The 15,203-nt window shown below is 38.3% G+C and overlaps 1 protein-coding gene across 1 annotated transcript in view; it reads right to left on the bottom strand.

The window, feature by feature from the left end:
• The window catches only part of PELI2 (pellino E3 ubiquitin protein ligase family member 2), a 203,036-nt gene that overhangs the window by 18,724 nt on the left and 169,109 nt on the right, over nucleotides 1–15,203 (bottom strand). Inside the window, exon 3 of the mRNA XM_059056499.2 lies at nucleotides 9,123–9,224. Coding sequence (XP_058912482.1) covers nucleotides 9,123–9,224 — 102 coding nt within the window. The remainder of the gene's footprint in view (nucleotides 1–9,122; nucleotides 9,225–15,203) is intronic.

Here is a 15,203-nt window from a genome sequence, read left to right on the forward strand (position 1 = left end):
TATTTCACAAGTATAGGAAAGTATATAGTAGACTACTCCAAACTCAGGAACAAATCTGTCCTGAACCTCTAACCCAATGAAGCTTAGGAGTAAAATGTGAGAAGTTCTAAAATAGCCTGGTCACCACACAAAACCCAGAGCTCTCACAAAGACACAGGCTATGATCTAATTTCTGTCACCTCCGTGGAAGAGGGCAAAGACTTTTCAAACTCTGCTAAAAGCTTAAAGCTAAAACCATGCTCCAGCAGAATGTCACACAACCACTCCTTGTCAATAGAGATTATTCTCTTCAAGAAAGGCCATTCTGATTTCATCCCAATGTATTAAATTAATGTCTTGATGAATCAACTGAAATTGCCTGTAAAACATGACATTTTATTCCAACTGGAACATACTGCTAAGATCAATTATTTCAAGACATGATACTTACCTGACTGGTCATTTAATATTTGTTTATCAATTCACTTCCACTTAAATCTAACCTGTAGAGTGTTAGCATATTTCTATACTTTAGGACACAAACCTCATGTTGCTTTTGCCAGGAAAAAAAAAAAAAAAAATCGAAGCCACTTTCCTAATGAAAACTCACCCAATGTGGAAGACTTGGAGCCTGTCCTTTCTTTTGACTATTGGATCAACTCTATGTTATTTTAAGGGTAGCCATGTGGACCAGCCATGATGTATCTGAATTTCATCTGATATTCACATAGTAGCCACGGGGAGAATTCTACTCCCTGCTGCTGACTGATATGCACATACACAGCATCATTTGGCACTTTCAGTTGAGTATATATATGAGAAAAGTTTGGGTTTACCTGGTTGTCAGTCAAAGTCAGCACAGGTAAAATGGTGTGAAAGCACCCAAAAGGTCCTCCTTCACCTTTCTTAGACCAATCCTACCCTCGTCCTTGCATCTGTAACCTTATTTTCTCACTTCCCTCCTATGACAAGGATGAGTTATTGCTGCTCCTGTCCATGACCAATCTCTCCACGGGTGCTTGGCATCCCACTCTTCTCCCCTTTCCAAGGATTTTACTCCTGAAATTGGCCCCTCTCTCTCTCCTGAATGATCAATTTCTCTCTATTACTGGATCACACTGTCAGCTATCAAACATTTTTTTGTTAGTTTTTAAAATTTCAACTTGTCACTTAATAGCTTTAAAAAATATAACAAAAATGAGTATTAGGAAAATGATCATCTGAGTGGATGTTTCAGGAACACCAAACTGCTATTACAAGTTTCCAAACGCATTCCTTCTCGATTTCCTTACCTGTCTCATCCTACACTGTTAACAGACATTTCACTGCTTGGCTGAGCAGTTTGAATAGCACCGTTCTAGACTCGTCTCTCATCTTTGAAAATGTTTTCCTTTGCTTGAGAGCACCTCTCGAACTATAGCCCCATTTCTCTGATTCATTTAATGGCAATACTTCTGGAAAAACCTGCCACCAGTTACTACTCTCTGTTTCCTTACTCATCCCCGTGACCCATTCCAAAGCCACTCCAACTCTCAGCACGGCTCTACTGAAACCCCGCTTGCTGAGGTTTCCAGGGCTTACATGTCCTGGTATATCCGTACCTGGTATTATGTTAATGAAACCCTTCCAGGCTAGTTGGCCAACAGCCCCTTTTCCCTTCTCCTTCTGTTCTCTCCCACAGGTGACCTCACCAAATCCCATTTTAGCCCCAAAGCCCCGATCTCTCCCTCAGCTTCAGACTAGCACACCCAATCTCCACGTGGATGTCTAATAAGCATCTCACATGTAACATGTTTCAAATGTTACATTGGATCCTCTTCAACCCCTAGGTTCCCTATGTCGTGACTGCCATCTAATTTGCTCAAGCTAAAAAATCAATACCCAAGAATCACCCTGGATTTTTTCTCCACACCCACATTTAACCTCGTGTAAATTCTATCAACTCGCCCTCCAAAATGCCTCTTCAGTCCTTGCGCGTTTCCCCACCTTAGTTCTAGCTGCCCTCAGCTCTTACTTGGATTGCACTGCCTTAGACTCCAAACTGGTCTCCCTGTTTTCACACTTGCCTCCTACATTTTTCTCTAGACAGTAGTTGGAGATATCGTAACAAAATATAAATTGGATTTTCTCTCTCCCTTGCTTAAATTCCTCCAACAAACTCCTAGAATAAAACCCAAAGTCTTTACTTGGCCTAAAGGCCCCTTACCGTCCCGGCCTCTGCCTACCTCTCCGAGTTCATCTCATGTCACTTCCCTCTTCCTTCACTCTACTCCCGCCTTGGGGCCTTGGCATTGCTGCAGTGCTGGCTTATCTGTGGTCTCTTTGCCTCCTCTAGAATATATGCTCCATGAGAGGGGAGCTGTCTACCTCCAGTGACTAGATGAGCATCTGACACAGTAGGTGCTCAAGAAATGAAACTGATGAATGGAGGATTATGACAGTGAGCTTGAACCCCGTGAGCCTGTGAGACACACAAACACACACAAGTACAATGTTTTAGGAAATAATTATTTAAATATTCTTTAACATTTTTCTCAACTAAATAGATGCTAATGAAAAGTTACCATCTACAACTACTATAAACTAACTAAAAACAAAAAAACAAAAAAAAATCCCAAGCCAAAAAAACCCAAACGTAAGGCGTTGCAGCACTTAGGTCTGAAGTACATGAAACTGAGAAACCAGAGGGGGAAATGACCACTAACTCCGGTTTCAGGACCTGGTCAGTTTCCTTAACCCCCCAAGATCAGAATCGTCTTTGCCTTTGATTCCTTTTCTAAACTATATTCTTCTTTATATTTTACTTTCTCAACACCTATGCTCTTTTCTCTTTCCTTTATTTACCCCTATTCTAGAAAATAATTACTAAGATCTTATTCTGGCTATATTAACTCAGATTTTGTTAGTCTTAACCCATCTCCTCAATTTAGATCTAGGTTTGACTTTCTCAGGCAATAGTACTTCCGAGTTCTGAGCCTATTATCTGATTCCACTGTGGGAAATGCAGCACAAGGCCCTTTTTTGGGGGTTCATTCTGATGTTCTGCTTTTAAATGCTCAATTAACCTACAAATCGTTTTAATGGGTAATGGCTAAAATGAACAGCCCTCAACACCAAGGTCCATACTTGAGAAATATGAATGCTGCAGTGCTTTTGCTCAGTGATTTTTGTCAGTGGTAGGTTTTAGACATGTAAACTTGTTAAAAGGAGGAAAAAGTTAAAACAAGCTTGATTTTTCAGGGCCTTCTAAGAGTTGCTTAATTCTGCTCTGCTTAGAGTGATCTGACATTAATCCTCCAATATGTCCAGGTAGTCTGCAAAAGGAATCAGATTATTTTAGTAAAAGTAACAAATGGGTTATGTTTTCTTCATATGTCTATAAATTCCTATTGAATTATCGTGCCTTATTTAAAGAGACTGAGTAGGTACTATGTAGAGAATGGAGAACTCAGGAGACCTAAACCTTTAGTTCTGCCACTAATGCCATCTTTGCCCTTAGGTTAAGTTACCTTTTCTTTCAAAGACACAGATTTCTCAGTTGTAAAATTAAGAGGTTAGTATAGTAAAAACTGGTATTTCTCAGTGTGGTCCATGAACCTCTGAGGGCCCTTGAGGCCTTTTTAAGGGGCCAGGACCATGAAGCCAAGGTTTCATAATATGAACCATAATATTATGGTTTCATAATAAATATGAAGATGCTGACATTTGCTCTGATGATGATAAAACAATGATGTGCTTTAGTGGGAATCAAAGCAGTAGCACCAAACTATACTGATGTGTCACCGTGTTCCTCACTGCCATGAATTTGCAGTAAAAAAAAAAATGCTGATTTCATAGGGGGTAAGGGTGGGGGAGGGATATGCATGCTTTGATGAAGCAGTAAAAAATTATTAATTTTATTAAATCTTGAGTCTTTTAATATTCTGTGTGATGAAATGGGAGGTATGCATAAAGCATTTAGAAGTTCAAATCAGTATGGAGGTTCCTCAAAAAAAAAAAAAAAAAAAAATTAAAAATAAAACTACCATGTGACCCAGCAAACCTACTTCAGGGTATTTATCCAAAAGAACTGAAATCAAGATCTTGAAGCAGTATCTGCTGCCCATGTTCATTGCAGCATTATTCACAATAGCCAAGATTTGGAAGCAACCGAGCTGTCTATTAACGGGTGAGTGGAGAAAGAGAAAGAGGCATATACATACAATGGAATACTATTCAGCCTTAAAAAGAAGGAAATCCTGTCACATGCGATAATATGGATGAATTTAGGACATTATGCTAGGTGAAATAAGCCAGTCACAGAAAGACAAATCCAACTACATCAGGTGTCTAAAATAGTCACAGAAATAGAGTGTAGAATGGTGGTTGCCAGGGGCTGCGGGGAGAGGGAAATGGGAGATGTTGTTCAATAGGTATAAAGTTTCAGTTACACAAGATGTTCGAGTAAGTTCTAGAGGTATGTTGTACAACAGTTAAAATAGTTAAATACTGTATCATGCACTTAAAAATTTGTCCAGAGGGTAGATCTCATGTTAAGTGTTCTTACCACAATAAGTGGAAAAAAAAAACAAAAAGAACTAACAGGAAGCTGAAAAAAATCCAGCTAAATCTTTAATTCATTCTGCATTAGGTGAGAAGGAAGAGAGTGAACAATTTGAGTAGAATGTGACTGTACAATAGTGAAGAACACACCATTTCTGTCACAACATGTCACTGAAGAATAGGAATGAAACAAACATGTGCAACCACAGTAACTTGTTGATTTTAACTGGTAAAAAAATGTCCTGCCAACAACTGTAAAATTTTCTGGATTTATGTTTTTAGTACTGAGAATCTTCTACCTATGTAACACATTAATAAAAAATCTTATATATTCAAGATGTATAACTTTGGAAAGTATTAAAGAAAGAAATTATTACAGAGTTCCATAAAAATATCAATAAGGAAGCATATGCAGATGTTTATTTAGGGAGAGCTTTCTCTTTGGGAGAATGAGAAGGAAAAAACATTTAGAATATTATAAAATGGAATGGCATGAAGAGTAAAACCACTGTTAATAATGTGTCTAAATACCATATATGTTACTTTTGATGTACTGGCACTTAAGTAACTATGCCTGTATCTCTGACTGTGACTCACCTTACCCATCTGTGTATTCATCTATGTATCTATATAGGATTGTTCAGGTTTTTAAAATAGCTAACACATTTACAAGGTTCAAAGATAAAAAAGCATGGAATACCTCCCTGGATACCACCCTACCCAGTTCTCTTCCCCACAAAAACCACTGCTCTATTAGTAATGTCTTATTTATCCTTTTGGAGACTTTTCAAGCATATAAGCATATTTAAATCATTTAACTGTACTAATGTGCTATCTAATAATTAATACGCTATTGAATATGTTTAATAACATTAATTTATTAACATTAAGTAACCTTAATTGAATATAATACTATCAAAACCTCAGTATATTTAATTATATTAATTTTAATTCATTAAATACGTTTGGAGCTCTTTTTGTGACTGTATGAGGCTGTATGAGCTTTTCCTAGTTCTGCTGTACAGTCTTGGAGGCCTCCACTGCATGGCTGTACCTGAGTTTACTTAACTGGTCTTCTACTAAAGGACATTTAGGTTGTCTGCAATCTTATACTATTAAACCATGCTGCAAGCAATAAGTTGGTAAAAATATCATTTTGGATGTATGCAGGGGTATCTCTGGGGTAAATCTCTAGAAAGAAAAGCTGAGTCAGAGTGCAAGCACTGTGTATTTTTCCTAGGTATTTCCAAGTCATTGCCCCATAGAGGTCAGACTAATTTATAGGATGTAGGAGAGCATCTGCTTCCCACACCTCTGACAAAACCTTTTGGATTTCTGCCAATCTGGTAAGTGAAAAATGGTACCTCTGTGTGACCTGAATTCACATTTCTGTTTTTATAAGCGATGCTGAGCAGGTTTTCTTATTTTTCAGAACGATTTATCCCCACCCCCCTTTTTCTGCCCCCACCACATGGCTGGCGGGATCTTATTTCCCTGACCAGGGAGTGAACCTGGGCCCCAGCAGTGAAAGCGCCAAGTCCTAACCACTGGATCGCCAGGGAGTTCCCTATTTCCCCTTTTTGATGTATCTACGATACTTTTTTGACATTTGTTTCAACATCATTTATTTAATAATTTAACTCTCCATATAGAAATGCAAAGCCTCCTGGTTGAATCTATGTTTGCTTTTTCCCTTTATTAGCCTTAATTTTAATCTCCTGTTTTAAAGTACCAAATCTTGAACAGACTCACAGACATAGAAAACAAACTTGTGGTTACCAAAGGGGAAAGCAGGGGGAGCGATAAAATAGGAGTTTGGGATTAACATATACATGCTACTATATATAAAACAGATAACCAACAAAGACCTACTGTATAGCACAGGGAACTATACTCAATACCTTGTAATAACTTATAATGGAAAAGAATCTGAAAAAAGAATATATTTCTGTGTGTATATACATGTATAACTGAATCACTCTGCTGTATACCTGAACCTAACACAACATTGTAAATCAACTATACTTCAATTTTTAAAAAAGTACCTAATCTTGGATATATTATTAATTGCCTTCTTTAAAAATCAACTGATAATTTTTTCCTTTATTATTTCCTTCCTTCTGCTTTCTTTTGATGTGTTTCTGGACTTTCAATTATATACCACTAAAACTATTCTTGAGCCTGTCCTTTCTTTTTTTAAAATTTTTATTGGAGTATAGTTTATTTCTATAGGACATTCCATCCGAAAGCAGCATAATACACTTTCTTCTCAAGTGCACACAGACATTCTCCAGGATAGATCACATCTTGGGTTACAAATCAAGCCTCAGTAAATTTAAGAAAATTGAAATCATATCAGGCATCTTTTCTAATCACAACACTGTGAGATTAGAAATCAATTACAGGAAAAAACTGTAAAAAACACTAACACATGGAGGCTAAACAACATGTTACTAAACAGCCAATGGATAAATGAAGAAATCAAAGAGGAAATCAAAAACATACCTAAAGACAAATGACAACAAAAACACAGCAATCTAAAACCTATGGGATGCAGCAAAAGCAGTTCTAAGAGGGAAGTTTACAGCAATACTATCTTACCTCAGGAAACAAGAAAAATCTCAAATAAACAACCTGACCTTACACCTAAAGCAACTAGAGAAAGAAGAACATCTTCCTTATCCATTTATCTGTTGATGGACACTTAGGTTGCTTCCATGTCCTGGCTATCGTAAATAGAGCTGCAATAAACATTTTGGAAGATGTGGCACATATATACAATGGAATATTACTCAGCCATAAAAAGAAATGAAACTGAGTTATTTGTAATGAGGTGGATAGACCTGGAATCTGTCATACAGAGTGAAGTAAGTCAGAAGGATAAAAACAAATACCGTATGCTAACACATATATATGGAATCTAAAAAAAAAAAAAATGTCATGAAGAGATTAGTGGTAGGATGGGAATAAAACACAGACCTACTAGAGCATGGACTTAAGGATATGGGGAGGGGGAAGGGTAAGCTGTGACGATGTGAGAGAGTGGCAGGGACATATACACACTACCAAATGTAAATTAGATAGCTAGTGGGAAGCTGCAGCATAGCACAGGGAGTTCACCTCTGTGCTTTGTGACCACCTAGAGGGGTGGGATAGGGAGGGTGGGAGGGAGGGTGACACAAGAGGGAAGAGTTATGGGAACATATGTATATGTATAACTGATTCACTTTGTTGTAAAGGAGAAACTAACACACTATTGTAAAACAGTTATACTCAAATAAAGATGTTAAAATATTCAAAAAAAAAAAAAAAAGAAGAACAAACAAAACCAAAAGTTGGTAGAAGGAAAGAAATCATAAAGATTAGAGCAGAAATAAATGAAATAGAAACAAAGAAAACAATAGCAAAGATCAATGAAACTAAAAGGTGGTTCTTTGAGAAGATAAATAAAATTGATAAGCCTTCATCCAGATTCATCAAGAAAAAAAGGGAGAGGGCTCAAATCAGTAAAATTAGAAATGAAAAAGAAGAAGTTAAAACGGACACCACAGAAACACAGAGGATCGTAAAAGACTACTACAAGCAACTCTATGCCAATAAAATGGACAACCTGGAAGAAATGGAAACATTCTTAGAAAGGTACAACCTTCCAAGACTGACCCAGGAAGAAACAGAAAATATGAATAGACTAATCACAAGTACTGAAATTGAAACTGATTAAAAAACTCCCAACAAACAAAAGTCCAGAACCAGATGGCTTCACAGGGGAAATCTATCAAACGTTTAGAGAAGAGTTAACACCTATCCTTCTCAAACTGTCCTCTACTTTCTTACTGTCATTTTTTTTTTTTTTTTTTTTTTTTTTTTTTTTTTTTTTTGCGGTATGCGGGCCTCTCACTGTTGTGGCCTCTCCCGTTGCGGAGCACAGGCTCCGGACACGCAGGCCTAGCGGCCATGGCTCACGGGCTTAGTTGCTCCGCGGCATGTGGGATCTTCCCGGACCAGGGCACGAACCCGTGTCTCCTGCATCGGCAGGCGGATTCTCAACCACTGCGCCACCAGGGAAGCCCTTACTGTCATTTTTTAAAAGGAACTTTTTCTGATCAATGTTAGTTCCTTGAGTTTCTTTCTTCCTTCCAAATAATAAAAGCACTTAAAAGTTTTTACATTTTCTTCCGAGTACAACATCAGTCACATCTCATGAGTTATGCTATTAAATGTTTCCACGGTTATTTTTTAAAAGGCCTATAATTGTAGTTTTGATGTCCTCTTTGGTTCAAGTGTTATTTAGGAAGTATTTTGAACATGTTAACTTTTAAAAGTAGCTGGCTCTAAAAATGTTTGTTCTTGTTTTTAGAGTCTCTTTTTTATTGCACTGAGATCTGAGAATGTAGTCTTTATAATTTCTTTCTGCATTTTTAGAATTAAGTGTTTTTTTAGTCTTTTGAAAACCAAATAGGAACAATTTAAATATTATCCTCACCTTTTTCCCCTTGGACATCACCAAACACTACTGTGCTAGAAGTTCTGACTACATATCAAAATAGAGAATCGAAGGAAAACTGTGCTAAAAATTTCCATGGAAAAAAGAAAGATGTTACCTGAAACATGTCCGTATCTTTATCATGTGTGTACTCGACCACCACAGTCTGATTCCTTGACAGAGTGTACGATATGCTGTGTTGACCTTTGCAGCTGATAGCCTAATAATGAAATAAAAAATATAAAAATTTGTTAGAATTTCATTTCAACAACTTACCACAATTCTGTTTGTAGTTAAGAGACATCACTCTACCAGCAAAACCCCAACACAAGCCAGCATTTTTCTAATGGTCAGAGCCTGTCCCTGCTGTGCCCTGAATTACAGAGGAGCCAGCAGTCATAATACTGGGTTTACCAAATATTCATCCGTAATATGAACAATATTTTACTTAAGCCAAATCAAAGTTAATTCACTAGTTTCCAAGACCTGACTTAATCATAGTCCTAGAAAAACATATACTTTCTCCATGTTACCTTAACTCAGTGACAGAATTTTCAGACTAATATGATTCAAAATTTCTTAATTTATTTCACACTGAAACAGATAAGTCAGGAACATTTTGTAATAGTATTTTTCCTACATGATGGAGATTATGAGAGTAAAAGAATCATTGAAAAAAAGTAAAATTCTATAAAAACTTCCATATAATAATGTACTATTTTAGCCAATGATAATCATACTTATACTCTGTTCTACATCTCATTTAAAACTTGTATAAGCACTTGCTTAACCCAGATATTTATTGAGTTAATAAATAAGGTAGCTAAGTAAGTTTTATTGCCTCTATTTTTAGACTAGACTAAAGCTAATAGTCTTTTTCAAAGAATCCAGAAACCAATAATATGATGATGTTCTTATTTCCTCCATAATGATATATTTCAACCCATTTTACGTTGTGGTCACATACTTTAAAGTTTCCAAATTAAAAAAGAAGTTTATTTTAAATTATATTCCAAATTATTTCAATTACCCTGTCCATTCAACTTTAACCTATCTTCATTTCCATTCTTTTACATTTCCACATCTTTTACATTTTACATTATTTAATAAATAAAACTTTAATAAGACTATCTATTAAACATTTATTGAACGATCACACTGTATGAAGACCAAGAAAGACTAAGACAGCATTTGGAAGTAGCTGGACATACATATAGCACCTAAATGAAAATGTATTCTGAACTAATATAATTGCTTAGAGTAATAAATAGTACAACATTCCAAATCAACTTTGAAGTTAGCCTGGTTAATCTCATGGTTCTTCAATCATCTGCCCTCAGGAACTTCACAGTTGAAATGATGTTTTATTGTACATGCTTCATTAAGATAATGCAAGTATTAGAAATAATAATTATTTATATATTTAATATGATTAGGAAGCTAAAAAAAATACTTCTTAGACTACTCAACTCCAGTAACAAATATAATCTTAAATTTTCACTGGTCTGAGTCACATAAATTCAATGGTACTGATATAAGTGACATTTTTTGAAAGTCAAATTAATAAAGAATTATTTCCAGTTTAAGGTAAGTGGATGCTTGTTTATCTTTATAGTTAAGTGAAAAAACCCACTTAAAAATAATTTTATTAAACTCAAACTTACAAAACTGATAACCAGAGGGGTGGTTATTTGTACAATAACTTATTTTACAGTTCCTTAAAAAGTATCTGTTGCACTTAAGAGTTTTCCATTTACAAGTGCACCAACTCAAACACAACTTTCTTGGCACACACACTACACAAAATAAGAATGTCTGTAGTTTGCCAATTATCTGCAAAAGAAGGAGTTAACAAGTGTCAGAACAGAACACCTTTAAAAATGTTAGACATCTTTGTATGATGGTACCCTCTTAAGTACAGTGTTTCTCAAACTTCCACCAAGGTTGCCTTAAATGGAAGAGAGTTATGTGAGCCCCTGGAGATGTCTGGGAGAGCAATCTAGAAGTGAAGCTTCTCACGCTTGAAACATCTTACCTTGAAATTAGTCTAAATTTTGTATTTTACTCCTTAACATGCCTTTAGTTTTAACATTTAAACATTTTAAATATTTAAACAAGTTTGCTGGGAAATCAACACCCCAGGAAGACCTGCTGTGCTCACCCCACGACCTAGTACAGCTTCCATGCCACTCTAGGAAGCCCCGGAAATATGCATTTTTACAGGTCCTAAGTTGCCCAATTCTTCTAGAGTGTTTTATTCTAAAACTACTCTTGTGGCCCAGACTATCATAAGCATGAATAAGACTATTTATAGGGAGAGCGAGCCCAGTGCCATACCGGGGAACCGCCCAGAGCCAAGGGAGCACAAAGATCTTGGCCAGCCCCTGCCCGGCCACCCTCAACAGGGAAGAAAGCATGGGGACCCGGAGGCCTTGAACGCCGGATCCAGGTGACCTTGTATGTTGAGCCCATTTAAAGACAAATTACAATTTCAAACTTCCGCCAGTTTTTGAAACGTGGTTTAAACGTGGATCAGCAGAGTTAGGAAAGGTGAACACTTTGAAGGATAAGAAAACACATTTTCTGAGACTTTTTGAATAGGAACATCTTAACTGTGCACTACATTTTAGAAACCTCTGGATTTGGGGAAGATGGAGAAGTGAGAGCAGAGATCCTACAGAGAGAAACAAGTCCCAGAAGGTGGAGGGGGCTCTGAGCAGCAGGTGATGAACTCTCCTGTGGCAGGACGGCTGAGGAAGTTCAGAATCAGTGTGACCCACCTAAGTCACTTCCAGTCTGGCGGTGGTCTCCCTCTGTGAGTGCTAAGCTGAGAGGGGAGGCCCTCCTGCAAAGAAGCCAACAGTCTGCACCCACAGTGGGGAGAAGCATGGAGATGAGCTGGCCCCAGAAGACTGGGATTTAAGCCAGGACTGGGGTTTGGAGCAAAAGGGGGTAGTCGAAATCCAGGCCACCTCCGGGCTCCTCAAAAGTAAATGGAGAGGCGCCCACTTCCCTTTGATGCCATGAATTAGGGCTCACATGATCTTGTTTGTGCATTAAAGTCTACAGTGGGGCCAGATTTGGGGAATTTGGAGGAAGGTAAGAGGAGAGTTTAAGCTTGACCTCAATGTTTGCTTTCCATCTGGCAAGTATATGAGGCATTAAGCTTCTTTTGGGTTAGAAGTATCAATTTTTCAGCAATAATATTTAAAATATGGCTCCTGGAAATACAGCTTCTAGTAAATTACAGATTCACTGACTTGAGTCGATCATTTCAGTTTATTTTGGAAATAAACATCTCCCCAAGGCACCAAGTTGCTTTGAAATCTATTTCTGAAATATCAGAAAGGAGAGTAGGTAAGGCCTTCTCTTGGCACTCACTAGAGTTCAGTACCAACACAACTACTGCAACACAGTGTGATTTCACTAAACTAGTTCAAATATGGGGACCGAGCGCTTAAAAATGGTAAGGAGAGCTAGCCCAACCAACCTGCCTAGCAGATAATACTGATTGGCCATATTTGCTTTCCTACTGTGATGAGAAGCCAGGGTTGCTGACTCCCTCTTATGTCACTACCAGTGCTCAAAGGCAGGTCTGGTCTTCGGTGGTCTCCAGCCCCAGCAGTGAGGGCGTGGCAGGCATTCAAGGAAAGTCAGATGAGTGAATGGACTGCGACGGATTCAAGATGAGACTTGGAGCTTCTTTCCTCGGGTCTTCTCAACCTCTCTCTTAACTTTCACCAGCAACGGTACCAACACTGACACCCTCAGCTCAAAGTTATTACGTGTGAATTTTATGGAGCTAAAAATATCACGATTGTACAATTACAAATTAGACACAATTACAGATCCAGAGAAGGAAAGATTCCAACTTTATCCGGTTTAGGAAGTTCAGCACTGCCCCACCCAGGTGCCCAAACCAAGGCCCTTTCTGAGCCAGGACACTTTCTTCCCCGTTGAAGATGCTTTCTTAGGGTTACTCTACTTGTGCCACAGGTGTGGCTCAGCTGAGCCATTCTCTGTCATTCCGGGGAACAGCTAGAACTGGTTGTCCTTGTTCAAGTTCAACTAACTGACAGAGTCCTCCAAGCCTCCAGACTTTAAAACAAACATGGTTCACAAGGTCTACAGAATTTTCTTCCTCTTATAAATCCCTATGTACATACATAAGGCACTTAAAAAGATATATAATATGTAATGATACCAGAAAGGCAATCCTGCAAGATGCATAATGAGACAGGTACATGTATTCATGGAAGTCAAAGAGCTTTCAATCAATTTTTAAAAGTATAAGTAAAATACTCTAATCTTTTATTAAGAAGCTGTGGGGTTAGTGTTCAATCACAAAGTAAAAAAGGAAGAAAGCCCGATGAGAAACTAACTGGCTTCTAAAAAAGACTAACTTATTACAGTTATGAGTTAGCTCATTTAATTCAAGCTCCATAAGGCTGCTAAGTGAGCCTTTATCAACTGTGTAGGGAGAGAAAATGGAATTCATCACCAAGGCAGACATCGTTGGTTGCCTACCTAATGCCCTTCACCTTGCTTGCTAGCTAAGCTGGCTGCACATGACAAAGCCTGCAAATGAAAAGAGCAGCTCTCCCAGCCTCCTCTGAAGCGAGCATGTGGAAAGGTGACCCAACCCTCACCGGCGGGACTTAGGAGAAATCTGGTGTGGAGCTCCTGGAATGGGAGACATCAAGAAAGATCCTGTCCTTTCTCTGTTAATAGAAGAAATGAATGATGATTAAGGGATATCTGGAGCTGAGGTGGCCATCCGGCAACAGGAAAGGAAGGTCAAAAGACTCTCAGAGAAGCAAACTGGGCCCCAACATCTTTGAGTTGAACCAAATCGGAAACTATCTGCCCCTGACTACTTCTGTGAGAAAAATGAGGGGTTTTAGAGCGCTTTTGGTTGAGTATTTTGCTACTTGCAGTGTAAAACATCATTACATTGTTCAGTCCAAACCTTTTCTCCTCCTGGGTTTCCTATTTTAGTCAATAGTGTAACCGTATTCCAATCACTCATACTTAAAACCTCCGTGTCATCTCTCAGCCCTCTCTTGCCACTGTTGTCCACATACAGTTAATTATTACTGTCATACTTAAAATTTAACCGTGAGTCAAAGCCAAGCTCACTGATTTTACTGCATTGAGGCACAAATCAAATACAAAGTAGAATAAACAATGTGCAACATTTCACTTTTTCTCCTCAAATACAAAGTAGTTGCTGGGCAACCAGTAATTACAAAACTGATTTATTCCCCAAAGGAGTTTTACAACCAGCTCCTTTATAGCCCATAACCTTCTACTTTGGAGATGATTAGGTGTAATCTAATTCATCTTCCCTTGACCCTGGGCTGCCCTTAGTAACTTGCTTGACCAACAGAATGCAGCAGAAGTGACAGACGGGACTTGGAGGCTTGCAGCTTCCCCTTGCTGTCCTCAAACACTTGCTCTTGGAGTTCTGAGCCATCATATGACACCTAACTACTTGCAGGCCACCACACTACAAGAAGCCCAAGCTACGAGGAGGGCCTTGGAGACTGAAATGCCATGTGGGGAGAGGGAGGCCACGGAGAAGCAAGACCCAGACACGTGAGTGAAGGAGCCACCTTGGAAATGGACCCTCCAGTGCCAGTTGCCCCAGCATTTGCCACATGGATCAGAGACACTGCCGTGGGAGCTCTTCCCAAATTCCTGACCCACAAAATTATCAACAAAATCAAATGGTTTTTGCTAAGCCACTAAGTGTTGCAGTAGTTAGCTACACAACTAAAGACAACTGGACCAATCAGTTTTCAAGGCCTATTGGTGCCAGAGCATCTTTTCTGTCTTATGTGACTTATCACGTAAGTCATCATAGTGATTTGTGTGTTCACCTTACCTATGCCCCAGGGCATGGCACAGGTATAGGTAGCATGGTGCCTTTACAGAGAGCAGGGGTTGTGTTTCTGATGGCACTTTCATGAGGTCCTGAATACATATTAAGAGGCTGTCTGTGGTTAGAACAAATATATATTTTTACTATGATAATCTTCAGTTGTCGGATGACTAAGAAGAAAATTTTGTACTAGTATTTAAAATTAACATTTATAGATCAACAATATAAAAGCCATCTGTAAAGCATTCAAAGCCTTTCAGAGAAGACAAAGCATGTCACATGGACAATTTTTAGTCCTTACGCATTTGGAGCAGG

Source organism: Kogia breviceps, chromosome 3 (assembly GCF_026419965.1).
Source record: "Kogia breviceps isolate mKogBre1 chromosome 3, mKogBre1 haplotype 1, whole genome shotgun sequence".
Classification (NCBI taxonomy): Eukaryota; Metazoa; Chordata; class Mammalia; order Artiodactyla; family Physeteridae; genus Kogia; species Kogia breviceps.